The 15,776-nt window shown below is 34.9% G+C and overlaps 1 protein-coding gene across 1 annotated transcript in view; it reads left to right on the top strand.

The window, feature by feature from the left end:
• Nucleotides 1-7,366: 7,366 nt before the first annotated feature.
• The window catches only part of LOC136037864 (uncharacterized), a 47,743-nt gene continuing 39,333 nt past the window's right edge, over nt 7,367-15,776 (top strand). Inside the window, 1 exon segment of the mRNA XM_065720714.1 lies at nt 7,367-9,335. Within this exon segment, the coding sequence (XP_065576786.1) occupies nt 7,367-9,335 (1,969 nt within the window).

Raw genomic sequence — 15,776 nt, 5'->3', positions numbered from 1 at the left:
AGAGAGTTAAGCGTGAAATAGATTGAGTTGGAGAAGTCTTTATAAGATTTTTATTTATTTGTGAAATTAAAAAGTAAATGTGAGAGCCATATTATGGTATCACTCTTTTGACCACCACTTTAAATGTTTTTTTCTCAAAAATTTGGCAGGCATTACTACCATGACCCCTCCCAGAGGTCTGTTTAATGATTTGAAACTCCTGTGATACGTTAAATCAGTCTTAAATTAAGCTTGGCGTACGTTAAAATTGTTCAACACACAATAACATATTCTGTCGAAAAGATGACACAATCGACGAATATGACACATTTTTCAATGTAAATGACACAAACGACAAAAATGACACATTTTTCAATAAAAATGACACATTTTAGTCATCCAAGAGTAAATAAATATAGCTTCAACATTTCAAATCGAACATATAACTATTTTCAAACAAGTTTATTTCATTCTAACCTTACCTTGTTTCACTTAAAAATGATGAAAAAGGAACAGTTAACAAAGTCAATAGCCAGAAAACAGCTTTTTAAAACATCTACTAAATCAAGAAAAGACACAGAATTTGAATATCTTTGGGAACATGACTTGGAGAAAAGTCACACATTTCGTTTTAACATTTCCACGGCAAAAATTGAGGTAGTGAAAAAACAAGGTCAGGCACCCCTCCTGTAGGTTAGCGATAAGCATATTATGGTTATTTAGGTGCTTAGGTACATAGATTTGAACACTGTTTTTTGTCTAAATAGCATAATTAAGTTCCAAAATAACTATGCAAGGGTTCTCAGCGGTTTTCCTTAGCTACTTTGGCTAACTTGTAATTGACTTTTGTCAGGGTAGCCTCATAAACACTTAGTGGCAGAAATTATTGATTTTTGTAATAGAAGCATGAATTGCTGTGAATTTTCCTTTTTCTGTTTTACATCTCTAAAAAATATTTTAGAATAGCTATTTAATATTATTTCTTAATTTTCAATGTAAATTTAGATGTAAAAAAAGCAGCTGAACTTGCCATTACAAATTTACTGATATTAAGGAGGAAAAGTTATCATTCTACAGCTATAATAAATCTATTGGACTACAATTTTGATGATTGTATTCACACTTTCCTATCTAACTCACTTGCTGGGGTTCCCCATGCACCCAAGCCAGCTCAAAACCACCCAGTTTCATAGAATTCCATTGTAGCACATAGTTCTGATTTGACTACTTGATGGACAGAACCCCAAAGTCAAAAGTTGAACACATGCATTTCCTTCTATAAGATATTGTTTTATAAAAAAGATTTAAAATGGTTAGAGGCAAAATAGAGAGAAAATTTTGGCCTCAAATCAAAGCTTAAATATAGGAGAATCACATTCTGCTCTTCAAAAGCTCAGGTTTGATTTTTTTTTTGTGGCTACCCTAGTTTTGTCACAACAAGTACACTAAAATAGCACTTTTCTAAACAGCTAACAAACATTCAAATAAGAAGACCTCCAATGTACTCCTCAAAACAGGTCCCTAAAATCCTGTTTTCAGGTCGATTACCGTTTTTAGGAGTAATCCTGAAAGTACCCGCGTCCTATTTTTGGGATATGCCACACTTGAAAACTGGTAACATATTTCTGAAAACAGACTGAAAAGAGAACCTAATACTTTGAGTTGTATACAGTTGAGGTTGAGGCAAACAGTTAAATTAATGTGAACAGTGCAGTTTTGTTGTGTTTGTTGGGAGTTGTATACCGTAGAAGTATGCTTATGTGAACTGTTACAATAATGTGAACAGTGCAGTTTTGGAGTAAATGGTAAAATGAAGTTCCAAAATACCTGTACAGGTCTTTTCAGGTACCCTAAATTACCTATTTTGCCTAACTGGTCGTTCGACTTAGACACAGCAAGTAAAAGAAAATGACAAAGTTTACTGTCAACAAATGTTCACATACCAAACCTATAGGTACCATTTGAGGGGGGAGGTATGGGGCCCTCCCCCATCCCAGATTTTCCAGGGGAGCCCAAGCTTCCACCAAAAAGGGTCCTTTGCCGGCCATAATAATCCATTATGTCCAACATAATCCATTCTGTCCAATTGATTTGAAATTGCTGCACGCATATTAACCATTAACCTATTAACCAAAGATCGTAATTACTTCACGACCTTTGTGGCAATTATGCTCTTTGCTATTAGGCATTAAGCCTTAAGGTATTAATAGACATTATCATTAGTTAGTATAGTCATTATCCTAGTGCTAACCGGGTTGGGGAAGGATTAGAATTGGAGTAACAGAATTGTTTGTGATCTTGTCGATTCAACATCTTATTTGTTTGTTATCATGAGTTTGTCAGGAGCTCAAAAGCGGATATTGGCAGCCTTGAAGTAGGAGAAAGAGGCAGAAAATCTGTCTTCTCTAAGTAGATGGATTAAGAAACAGAAAGTGTCACCGTGTGAATCGAATCAGTAAGTAAGTGCAATTTTGTGTTTCTATTCTTTTGGGTTTCAGTTTTCTATGCTATTTACAGTTTCGCAGACTAAAAGAACTGAATTTGCGCGGAAAAAGATTTTCTGTGTTTTTTGTCATTTATGAGCAACAGAGTTCGCAAACTCCTGTCTTATTCCGTTTATGTTCATAGAGTCGAGTTCGAGTATCCTGCACTAATAAGTGGCACAGAAAACCGCATTGAGTAGTACACCGTATGAACAGTTATAGAACTACGTCAAATATATTTTTTTTAAATCTTGGTCACCGTTCTTTAGTCAGATAATTCCTTGTTCAAGTCGGATAAAATCCATCGTTACTAGTTTAGACCACAAACCAGCCAACTTAGGCAAATTTGCATCCCAATTTATCAATTTCTATAAGTAATTGCCGTGAAACTAGAGCTTCTAGTTTCACGGTAATTAGTTACAGAAATCGATAAATTGAGATGCAAGTTTGCCTAAGTTGGCTGACTCAAAACTCTACTGTTAAAAAATCAAAGAGGGGAAGTCCTACTCCCTAAACTCAGAGCTTGATGTGCTGATACTCTCCCAGGAATTACAGTGTCACTTGTAGATTGTTTATTTTTATATAAGTAAGATAAGGACTAGAAACTGCATAAACCAACTCAGTATTATCTGTGATAGCCAAGCAATCAGTTTAGGCCATAAAGTATTTTCTCTTGATTCTAATATATAGTATTGATTTTCTGGTGCTGTTTCTACTAAATCTTTGTTAAAATCATAGTATTTCTGAGTGTCTGTGAGAATTTAGGCAATACAATCTTTCATCTTAATTTTAAGGTATAGTCTTGATTTTTTGGTGCCTTTTCTACTGGAATTGAAATGATACAAACACCTATTTGAGGTTAATTTAAGCGTTACTGTTCATGCATGTTCTGAAATAATCTAAGACTTAGAGACATGGACCTAGTTGTGACTACGATATGATTTGCATCCCTAAAATGAAACACAGGAAGGTAATTGATGATTTTTACAATCTCTGTCTGATCTAACTTAATAGTTTGTCTGTCTGTGGTTACTGAGCTAGTAGATGATAGAAGATGATAATCAAGCTATTTAAAGTCTGAAAGCATTGATATTGCAATAGAACGGTATTACAGATTCTGGTTCACTTTGCATATACATTCTCTGAAAATTGAAATTGATTGGCTTCTAGTATGGAAGAAACCAAGAATTGACCAAAAAAGCGGGCTCAGTCAGATATTGTATTTTTTCTCAAAAAAAAAAAGGAAGAAGAAGGAATATGATAGTCATTATGATAGTCAATTCTGTGGCCAGCTTTTGGCTCAAAAGAATGTATAAACAATTTTTGTAAGAATTGTTTTCTTAACATGTTTCCTTATGCATGGCTGGAATCCTAGGCATATGCCAAGATCTGCAAGATAAACTTCCTAAATATAGAAAAAACTCAAAAAAAGAAGAAGAAGGAAGAAGGAATAGAGTACTCTGAAAGACAGGGAAAAACAAGTGATGAAATCAAGCAGCTGGCAATTGACAAGAGAGTTGTCATTGATGTTCCAGCATATCAAACAAATAGGTTGGTGAGCATAGTGCTATTGAAACCAACCTAAGAAACCGAGAGACAGTTTTGCTTGAAAAACTACGATCTTTTTGGTGGTCCTACAATGGTAAGGTCAGGGAAAACCAAGCAGAGATTTGTTCTTGATACTGGAAACGTGACTGGAAGCAAAAATAAGTCCAAACGCACATATCAACTGAACAGTGGTACCGACAGTGAGCCTGAAAATAGTAGAGGTCTGAGCACAGAACAGAAAAACAAGAAAAAGAGAAAAATGGCTACTGACAATCTAGAACTGAGAGACAACTACTCAGAAAGTGAAAAGTCTGAAAGTTCTGAAGGTGTAGCCATCATAAGCTCATGTACGGCTAGTAAAAAAAGCAAAAAGAAGAATTTGCAAGTTGGTCATAAGAAACCGGCTAATACTTGTGTGAGTGACAGTATAAGCAGTGATAGTGAGACAGAAACAGCTCAATCCAGGACAACAGGAAGAAAAACCAAGAAGAAACCGAAACGAGGTTTTGATAAGGCTTGGGAGGATGACAAAGAGATCAGCCATTTTTTAACCAGAGTCACCAACAATAAAGACCAGCCGTGGTGCTGGTTCTGTCATCAGATTTTGAAGAGGTCAAAAAGAATATTTTTGGCATACGAACTCGAAATCACATCGATAGCTACAAAGAAGCGGGAGCTGCAATTACACCCGGTGTGCTGATGTCTGTTAGGTAGAAAGACATTGATATAACCAATGCAGAAATCCGCTTATCAGCATGGTTTGCCTCAGAAGACATACCTTTCATTAAAGCCAATACACTTATCCCTGTTTTGAAAGCATGTAAACCAGACTCTGCAGTGCTTAAGAGTGTCCTGATGAAACGGACAAAGATAAAAGGGATTGTGAAGAATGTTCTTGCCCCATATGAACAGAGCAGGCTTTCTCGTGACTTGAGCAAAACATTTTACTCTTTGGTCGTTGATGAAACAATAGATAGAGGAACTGTCAAATCTTTAGTGATTATTGTGTAGTATAAACTCCCCGATACTCAAGCAGTCAAACAAGAATTCCTAGGAATTCTGGAGGTTGAAGATCCAAGCAGTCTTTGACAGAAAACTTTAATAATGAACAATTTAGAAAAGCTTGGCATACCACTGAATTGGATGATCAGTATTGGCTTTGAAAATACTTCTGTTAACACGGGAAGTCGAGCTTGACTTGGGGCACTGCTTACCAGTTGAAGTCCGGGGGGGATGGTGTATGATGCACTGCCTGAGCTGTTTGTTCTTTGATTTACCAGTCGTTTTCTTGCCCTAGCTGCTAGTCATGCAAGCAAGCGACTGCCAGAAGGCCTTGAGACTATGCTGAGAGATTTGATCAACTATGTTGCTAACAGCCCCAAATGTATTTTTGAGCTGAAGGAATTCAACAATTTGCAGAACTAAAGGTACATCGGATATTTCAAATATCAAATACTCTGTGGCTTTTGATGGAACAAGCAATTTCTGGCGTTTTTGAGCAATGAAATACCCTTGTGATGTTTTTCACCTATCACGGTCTATGAGGTGCAGCTGGGGAGAAGAGTTCACAAGATACGGCTGCCAAAATCTTGTCTAACCTGAAGGCACCCTTGGCTAAGGCATACTTTCATTTCATTACATATACGCTCAACAAGATCAATTGTTTGAATTTTGATTTTCAAAGAAGTGACACTCGGATTCAAGAACTCCTTTCCAGCTCAAGGGCAACCATGAAGTTTATCATGAAGTCTTCTGTCAAAACTGACATAAAAAAGAATCATGATGCTTTTGTCAAACCCATGATCTCACGCTGTTTCAAGGAAATTTCTGAAATTTTTTGTGGTCCAAAAACCAAAATACACTTGCTTAAATACAAGAATGTGATACCCTCGAATGGTCTCTAACAATTTAGGTTGAACTGCCTGAAATTCTTTGTAGAAGTTATCACACAAGTGAGGACAAGGATTGATCATTCCGATCCAACTTTAAAGGCTCTGGATTTTTTGGACCAAGTGAAATGCTTTGAGTGGAAGAATTGACAGTCTAGTGGGATTGACTGGTCGGATCAGCAGCTTACTTTGGATACATGAAGGTGAACTGGAAAGGTCAAGGAACGTAATAGAGACTCAGTGGATCCTGGTGAGTGAGCACAGGGATGAGATAATCAGAACCATGGGAACTGAAATATCTCCTTTGATCTATTGGAAGACATTATTGAATACAAAAGATGCTCAAGGCAAGCCACAGTTCGAAGAGCTGTCCTTTTTCATGCTAAATCTGTGTGCTCACCGTTATTTCAGTGCAGCTGCAGAATGTCAGTTTCCAGTTCTATCAAATATAAAAATGAAACTCAGGAACAATCTTTTTCTTGACACGATAGACTCCCAAATGCGTGGAAAGCAGCTGGTCTCTCATACCTCAGGAGAAGTGCACGACTGGGAAATTTCTTCCGATTTACGGAACAATTTTATAGCCTGGCACAAGGAGAAATAAGAAGTAACCAATGAGCCCTATATATAACGAGGGTCGAATATACTTGCAGTTCTCAAGAGGAAGGTCTGTGTTTCAAAGGCTACCAAGTTGTTCAGTACTTATATATCTGATATTCATCTGTAATTTTTAGTACAAATATACGATTGATTTTGGCTTACATGTTTCCTCTGCCTCTAGGTCCATTAGAAGTACGATTGTAACCATTAAGACAGGAAGATGGCTTAGCAGTATTGTTGGTTAAAGCTAAATTTCAATGAAGGCACATTGAATCCCAGACAAGTTGATAGACAGATAGTCGGAACTGTCTTGTCTGGGAACTAATTTCTGATTACGGAGTCAAAGTGACATATTGTACGAGAGATGAAAAAAGGAACAATGCAGGTTAAAATGAAACGAAGTGTGTTCAGGCGTTATATTTAATTTTCATGACATCATTAGAAAAGTCTATTTTCAATGTCCTTTCGGAATTGAGTGAACTTCCTTCATTGGCCCCCCAGACACAAATTCATAGTGTGTAACATTAATTTAATCGAATGTTCCTATTCCTTTCATGACATCATAAAAACGTCACGATCCCAAGATAATAGGATAAGGTTAAGTCTACTCCTTTTTTAACTGATTTGGAAAAAAATATAGATTCAAAACTTTAAATAAAGATTTGACCATTAAATATGATACCAAGTGTAGCAAAAAAATATGACACATTTTTTAAACATTATAGAATCTGAGATGGCACAAAAAGCACATTTTCGGAAAAAATATGATAGACTCTTTAAAAAAAAATTTGGCAGCTCTGCTAATTAAAAGGACCAAAGTTCTAACCACTAATACCCCAAAAATTGTGTAAAAAGAGTGGAGTAGTCATGCAAGATAACTATGATGTCAACTATAGTTTAATTTCTGCAGTTCATCAAGGAGAACTGGAAAGAACAAAGGAACTAATCAATTCTTTTGAATTGATTCTTTTGGATTCTTTTGGATATGTATTACTTCGTGATGCTTTGTTCAACAGAAAAATAGAAATCGCTAAATTACTTTTAAATTACGGGTGTAAAGTAAACAGTGAAAGAATCATGCCTTCTGACACGCTACTTCATTTGGCTGTTGTTAGTGGTGATACAGAAGTTGTTGAAATGATTCTAGACAAAGGAGCGAGGATTAATGCAGTAAACACACTGGGAGAAACTCCACTTCATTTTGCGATAAAAAACAGTGATAAAATTGTTGAAATGACCAAATTACTTATAAAGCACGGAAGTAATGTTAACGTAAGAACAAATTATGGTACAAGTCCACTTCATTTAGCAGCTTCTCGAAGATGCCCACAAACTGTTGATTATCTTTTGAAGCATGGAGCTGATGTTAATGTAATAGAAGATAATGGTGCAAGTCCACTTCTCTTAGCAGCTTCTGAAGGATGCTCTCAAACTGTTGATTACCTTCTCAAATACGGAGCCCATGTTGATTGTGTGTATACGTTTACACAGCGCAAAGGATATACACCATTGCACTGCGCTGCTGAAGAGGGTAGCACAGAAGTCGTTCAGCTAATTTTGAACAGTGGTGCTAATGTCGATGCTAAAGCGGAAGATAGCAACACCCCTCTTCATATTGCTGTTTCGAGGCGAAAAGACACCATTGTCAAACTCCTTTTACGGTATGGGGCTAAAGTTGACAATCAGGATGAAAATGGCAAAACTACACTACGCCTTGCTGTTGAAAGAAGCCACACTTACTTACCGATTATTGAGGAGATTTTGAAGTATAGCCCGGATATTAACAATCAAAGCAACAGAGAATCTCTTAAAATTGCAGTGCGTGGCTTTGCTAAACGGTGTAAAGAGGTTGTTGAGGCTCTTGTAGAATATGGTTTTGGTATAAACCCCGAAGATGCAAATAACACAGAGTTGTTGCGATTGGCTGTTGAAAAAGGATATGTCAAGATCGTTGAAGGCTTTTTAAAGTATGGTGCTAATGTTAATATGCTAATCGGTCTTAGCAGGAAAGGAAAAGGTTTAACTCCCTTACATATTGCAATTATAAATAAACAGGAAGAAATGGCTAATTTATTGATAAGAAATGAAGCTGATATAAATGCGCGAAATAAAAAGGGGGAAACTCCACTCATCATGCTCATTAGTGGTGGGAAATTCTATGGTAATCATGTGAACCTTGTAAAACTGTTGCTAAAGCATGGTGCCAGAGTTAACTCTAGAGACAAGGATGGGAAAACAGCACTTCATTATGCTTGTTATTGTAAACATTCTCGTGTTCCTTCTAATCTCGGGTACATTGTAAAACTACTGCTAAAACATGGTGCCAGAGTTAACTCTCAAGATAATGATGGCAAAACAGCCCTTCACTATGCTTGTCATAATGGGTATGATAAAGCTTTTGAAGAGCTTCTAGAACATGGGTCTGACATAAACATTACTTGTAAAGATGGTTGTACGGCTCTTGATGAATCTATTCTTCAATTTTACAATTGTTGTGACATTGATATGGTTAATAGACCTTTTGGACTCATTCTTTGCCACATATTTAAACTCCTAGTTAAAATGAAAACAGCAAATTTATATGTAAGAGAAGAAAATATACTATCGATGAGTACAGAAAGAGAAACCCAAGATCATTGTTTGAGAGAACTAGCAAAATTAAGAAGTGAGAAAATTGCTAATTCCACTATTTCACTTTACGACATTTTGTTAAAAGGAACAAGTTCGTTAGCAGCATTTATGAGGAATGAAAATGTGGTGGAAGTTTCAAAAACAGCAAGATATGAAATGCAATTTCCATTATATGCTAGCATACTAAAAAATCAATTCAGAAAGGGTATGGAAAGGAATAAGTTACTTGAACCGGCCAATAGATGTTTCAATTCTCTCTTTAACGGCTATCCTGAGTTACCATATGAATGTGCTGAAAAAATATTTAACTATATAAGTAATGAAGACTTGCAAAATTTTATAGATGCTTTTGAGCCTGATTGTATCAGTTAAGAAGGAATAGTATAACTAAGTACTTCTAATATAAAGTTATATTTTGCGAAATTTAACTGTAATTTTGTGTGCAAGGGTAAGTTTCAGAAGATTTTGAGCGTCAAGTTAAGGGAATAGCGGTATACTCAGTAAACTCAGAGGTAGACAATATTAAATGAGGTGGGAAACTTGGAATTAGAAGTTGAAAATCACTTATTAAAAAATGAAAAGAAAAGATGGGTTTTAAGAGCTATGTGTAGAATACTGTGATCAATATAGATGAGAGCATTTTCCTATGTAAATTCTATTGTATTTTTTCATATATTACATGGTATAGTAAATCTAATTTTTTTTTGCCGGAAAAAATAATTTGATAGATAGATCACAATATAGGCCTCAACTGTCCAGAAAGGTGAGTAGAATATAAGCAGTAATAGAAAGGAAAGTACTTAAATTTTGTTTTTTTGTGAAACGAAAGGAAGCTATTGCTTGTCAATTAAATCTGTCAGGTTCCTTAAAATACAATATATCCACTAGCATTTATTATAATAAGACTACACGGTAAGCAGCACAATAGCGGTGCCGATGTAAAGAACGATATTGGCACAATTTATTGTTATTAGTTTTTGAAATAAAAAAAAAACAAAAACTAAAATGAATAGGTCTGACAACCCCTGTGGTTTCTCATGGCCAGATCATAATTTCCACTTTACGGACAAAAATACAAATGAATGTGGGCTGTCAGCCTAATATACATATGCTGATATTTACTCCTTAAAGCATTATTAATTTTTTGTTTCTTAAAGATAAAACTATGAAAATATTTATTTTTTGTCAGTAAAGTCCAAACTGTGTTGTGGCCTTGAGAAGCCATGGGGATCGTCAGCCCTACTCGTGTTTTGTTTTGATCGTTTTGACTTTGAATCGGTTATTTATTGTAACTTCTGTTTGTTTGGATCTCATGTATTTATTGAGTCATTTGTGATAGTTTTATGTTTTGTAGATTATTTAATTTAATTTTTGCTCATTTTTCTTGAGGGGGTACTCACATTCCTCATAATTTTTTACTTTTTATTCGGCTGTTTCTGATTATGTTTTAATCCTAGGCACCACTAACCCTAGGAACAACACTTATGTTAACTAACTACTAAGTTATTACTGATTGATCATGACAAAGTTGCCGAGTTTTATAGTCAATAAGAAGTTTAACATGTTTTTTTACTCTTTAGTATGTTTCAGAAAAAATTCACACAAATTTAAGGCAAGTATGCTTACTGTGTTTAGTTAAAGTTAAAGCTCGTTCTTTCGCTTAATTTAGTTTAGTATTATTATTGTTTATGTCATTTGCATGTTAGGAGTTGCTATAAGTTGGGGATGTTTTGACTTTGCTATGAGAGCATCAGAATGTCGGTTATATGGTGTTTAAATGACAAGTACTAAGGAAAGCTTTCTTTATTTAATGGTTTTACTGGCGATTGAGGGAATTTTCATATTACATTGTATAATTGTTTTCACATACTGCTTTTGTCCTGGGATTCTGTGCTGGTCAATCCGATTCAGAAGGTATTCAACATGATTTTGATGATTTTTCTGTTAGTGTGACTTCTGGTCTTCGTTTAAAAAATTTATAGTGCTTTTGAGTAAGTAATTTAAGAAATATTTTCAGGGTTTAATGGTAATTTTTAGAAAAGTATGCGTGTCAAGTTAAGGAAAAAATAGCCTATCTAGTATGCTTAAAGATGAGCAATGTTGAAGCCTCCATTGGCCGTAAGCTTGGATTTAGAAGTAAAGAATCATCATTGACACAGTAATATTATTTATCAAACAGTTCGTGGTAACGAACTATAGTAAGGAGCGACCCGGCTCAATAGTAAACGAAACTCTAAAAAACGGAATTTTGGTACTAACAGATACATCACAAGAATTGGATTTTCATGTTGATTTTAAATATATAAGTTTCATCAAATTTAGTCTTTGTAATCAAAAGTTACGAGCCTGAGAAAATTTGCCTTATTTTGGAAAATAGGGGGAAATACCCCCTAAAAGTGATAGGATCTTAACAAAAATCACACCATCGCATTCAGCGTATCAGAGAACCCTAAAGAAAAAATTTCAAGGTCCAACATACAAAAATGTGGAATTTCGTATTTTTGCCAGAAGACAGATCACGGGTACGTGTTTATTTGTGTTTTTGTTTTTTTGTTTTCTTCCCCAGGAGTCATCGTGTCGACCAAGTGGTCCTAGAATGTCACAAGAGGGCTAATTCTAATGGAAATGAAAAGTTCTAGTGCCCTTTTTAAGTGACCAAAAAAATTGAAGGGCACGTAGGCCCCCTCCCACGCTCATTTTTCCCAAAGTCAACGGATCAAAATTTTGAGATAGCCATTTTTTTCAAAATTTTTTTCAACGTCTCGCTCTTTACGCTAAGGTTTTACTCTTTCTCTCTACCCTACTTTATTAAACAGTAAGTAACTTTAGCGTAAAGAGCGAGACGTTGAGGAGGGGACAGGTTTTTCATGCACAGAGTAATTTCTGTTCGTTTTAAGTTTTAATGACGCTCCTTACTTTCAGTTAAGAAAAACTAGTTTTTTATTATTTAGTTACCCATAAAGGGATAGCTTCTAAGGATCCTTTTTCCCAGGCCCGTTTGTATTGTTGTTGAAAAAGCAAAGCTAGCTCATACAGCAGAAAATTGAAAGTTTAGTAGCAAGCCATTTTTTATGTTTTGCAGAAGAACAAGGATATTTTAAAGAATACTCTTTTTATTCCCCTCTGCTTCCCTCCCCCTCCCACCTAAAAAATTTAATGTCGAGAAATTAGGAAAGAAGTAGTTTTTATAACAACATTGCCGTAAAAAAAAATGTTAAATTAAACCAATATCAAGCCAAAGAACAAATAAATAATAATTTTAACTAAATGAGATGTATATCATTATATGGAATGAATATCATTATATATAAACAGTCTGTGATTTTTTTTTCAATAATCCTGTTCAATACTATGATTGTTTTTCTTTTTTTTTTCATGTTACGATACAACCGACTCCTCAAGACAAAAACTACTTTCATTAAAATGCCAATGAAGTTTTGGCCTTTAAAATGTTTCGCAGTTATTAGCCCTATGCCTGTTTGTGGAAGTTTCTCTTAGTATTAAGTTCGCTTTGACTATTCATTTTATATTTTGTTATAAAAATCTTCTTGGCTGTAATCTAAAGCTATTTTTTTATCTTAAACAATTTTCAATATATTTATCAGGGATTAATTTTGTTTAATGGTAAGTTTGTGTTTATATGCCTGAACATGGCCAAGAATGTCAACGATTTTTTTTTCTCAAAAACACCATTAATAATTAACTAAAAAATAAACTGCAACACCCATATCTAATTTCTTAAAATTATGATTTCAAAATGATATAAATAAATGAAGATATGAATGGTACATAGCTTGAAACAGCCTGGTCATCTAAATTAAACAACCAAACCAGATTTTATTTTTGTCTTTTGATTTCTTCAAAAAGTTAGTTTTTAGATGTGTTTTTTCGAAAACTCTCTCTCCTTACGCGACAAACTTTGTTTTTGGTCAGATTATGGCTTATAAGGCCAGTAATGCTCAGTGGGGGATGGGAGGGTTAATGGTTGTAAAAAATATAGCTTTACTCGATAGTTGTTGTACGTATTTGTAAAAAAGGTATTGATTTATCACTATATAAAAACTGTTCTGTGGTTCCCTTGTCTTTTCACTAACTTTGTCCAATACTTGTTCTGGAAACTCGTATGTGTTTTAAACAGACATGTAAGTTTATTGGTCTTAATGTCAAATAGACATACGCAAAGCTAAACTTATTGACAGACAGGAGTTAAATTTTATTACGGCTTGCCTTTTGATTACTTTGTTGAAGGCGAGAAAATAGGTATAGAAAACATCTGATGGAAAGGAACCGGTGTTTACCCCTCCCCCCTGTGGGTGATTGGTCTCCAATCACTTTCGACTTGTAAGAAAGGACTAGAACTCTAGATTTCTGATGTTATGAGCACTCTCCGTAGTTTTCGTGACCACGAAGTGAAGGTGTGAATGAGGAAGGGGTGGTTCCTTTCCTTCACAAAATAAATTTTTCTCATGTTGGGGCTTAGGGTTAATGTCACTAAATCAATTGAAATGTAAATTATCTTAGGATGTGAAAAAAAAGCTTGCTTTCAAGCCCGACAAGTCAGGAAAATGAAGTTTTTCACAAGTTTTCTTTGGAAAAGAATCTAATATTTGGTCTGTGTTTTTTTTTTTTTTTTTTATTCTCAAGAAATACAGAAAAAATCCTTTGTGGAACCTCGTCGCTTTTATGAATTCAACTTTTAGGAATTCAACTGAATTTATTTCACGACTTAATTTTCTTTTTTGGAGGGGGATTCCGAAAATAAACGTAATTCTAATTTACGTTCAGTTATTTTGTAGTTTACAGGTGAATCGGCTAAGAAGAATTTAAACCTTTGTTTTACTACGAATCTATACAAGATAACTTTTTCTTTTTGAATTCATTATCTTCGTTAAGGTTATCTTGACACTTTCTTATCATCTGGCTGATCAATTTCAATGAAGTTGACCAAGAAAAATAATATTATTCGTATTTGGGGTTTGGAAATAAATACTCAAAAGCTGGACTTCTTTCAAAACTTTTGAAAGGCATATTTTTCTATTACTGACACCCAGACACTTTGCCACAAAACAGACTTGGGCCTGCTTCTGGCATCACGAATCAATGTGGACTGAATTTTTTAAATATATTTTTGCATTTCATTTGTCTGCTTTCATTTGTTTCTCATCTTTAATTAAAGTTTTAAGTTTTTCAGGTATTCATGTGGTCCAAACTAATGTATTCAAATTGTAATTTTCTTTTTTCGTCTTTACATGCTGACCAAAGGGAGACTCCATAGGCCTGGTCTAAATGCCTTGTAAATTTGAGGCCAAGGAGAAAAGTTTTTGGCCAGTTTTTGGCGTTAAATGTTGCCAAGCTTATATGTTATCCTCTATGCCAAGCCAAGCTTCCAAATGCTATCAAACAGTTAGGGGTAACGGACTGTAAATAAGGTGGTAAAGAGCTGTAATTTTGACATCAACAGATACATCAAAAGTATTGGATTTTTATGCTGATTTTAAATGTATATGTTCCATTGAGTTCAGTCCTGCTTACCAGAAGTTACGAGCCTTGGAAAAATTGCCTTATTATTTAAAAAGGGGAAAAACCCCCCTAAAAGTCATAGAATATGAATAAAAATCACACTATCAGATACGTTACATCAGAAAACCCTCCTGTAGTGGTTTCAAGCTCCTATCCACAAATTTTGATTATTTCTTTTTCAGAAGAAAGATCACGGATGTGTTTTTATATGTTCCAGGGGTGATCGTATCAACCTAGTGGCCCTAAAATGTTGCAAGGGGGCTCATTCAAACAGAAATTAAAAGTTCTAGTTCCCTTTTAAGTGACCAGAAATTGGAGGATCATAAATGACCAAAAAATTCCAACGCTCGTTTTTTCCCGAAGTCACCGGATCAAAATTTGAGGTAGTCATTTTGCTTAGTATTGTCGAAAACTCTAATAAGTAAGTCATTGAGGACGACTTAATCCCCCACATTTCCTGGGGAAAGGGCTGCAAGTTATGAACTTTGCCCATTTTTAGCATATAGTATTAGTTATTGGGAAGTATACAAACGTTTTCAGGAGGGATTATTTCCAGTGGGGAGGGGAGGCATCTGGGCAGATAGTTACCTGGGAGGATCTTTTCATAGGGGAAGAGAATTTTCCATGAAGGGGGGGGGGATAAATCTCCCAGTATGATTAAAAAACGATCACAAACTAAATAAAAAAAAAGTTTTTCCAACTGAAAGTAAGGGGCAACATTAAAACTTAAAACGAACAGAAATTGTTTCGTATATAAAGAGGTTTGCCTCCTAATCAATACCTCGCTCTATGCGCAAATTTTTTTTTAGTACTTTCAAAAGAGCAATTTATTCTAGCTAAATGACCTTTGTGATTCAGGGGCATTCATAAAGAATAGGAATAAAATTCGAACTTTGCGGTCCACTCAACACGTACTATAATTTTCAATTATATTTAAGACTAGGCCAACTTTGGGGTTCATGCATCGATACAGCCAAAATTTAGTTTCAATCAATGTTTTTGCATTGAGTCAACTCCCAATTCTTACGAATATTATCGTCAAGCCGATTGGAAACAGTAAATAGTGTCTTCCTTTTTAGTATATAGTATTAGTTATTTTTTCCAGGGGTGATCTTATCAACCCAGT

Source organism: Artemia franciscana, chromosome 17, assembly GCF_032884065.1.
Source record: "Artemia franciscana chromosome 17, ASM3288406v1, whole genome shotgun sequence".
Lineage (NCBI taxonomy): Eukaryota > Metazoa > Arthropoda > Branchiopoda > Anostraca > Artemiidae > Artemia > Artemia franciscana.
Note: the sequence above shows the minus strand (reverse complement) of the source record. Positions and strands in the feature narration are given on the sequence as shown.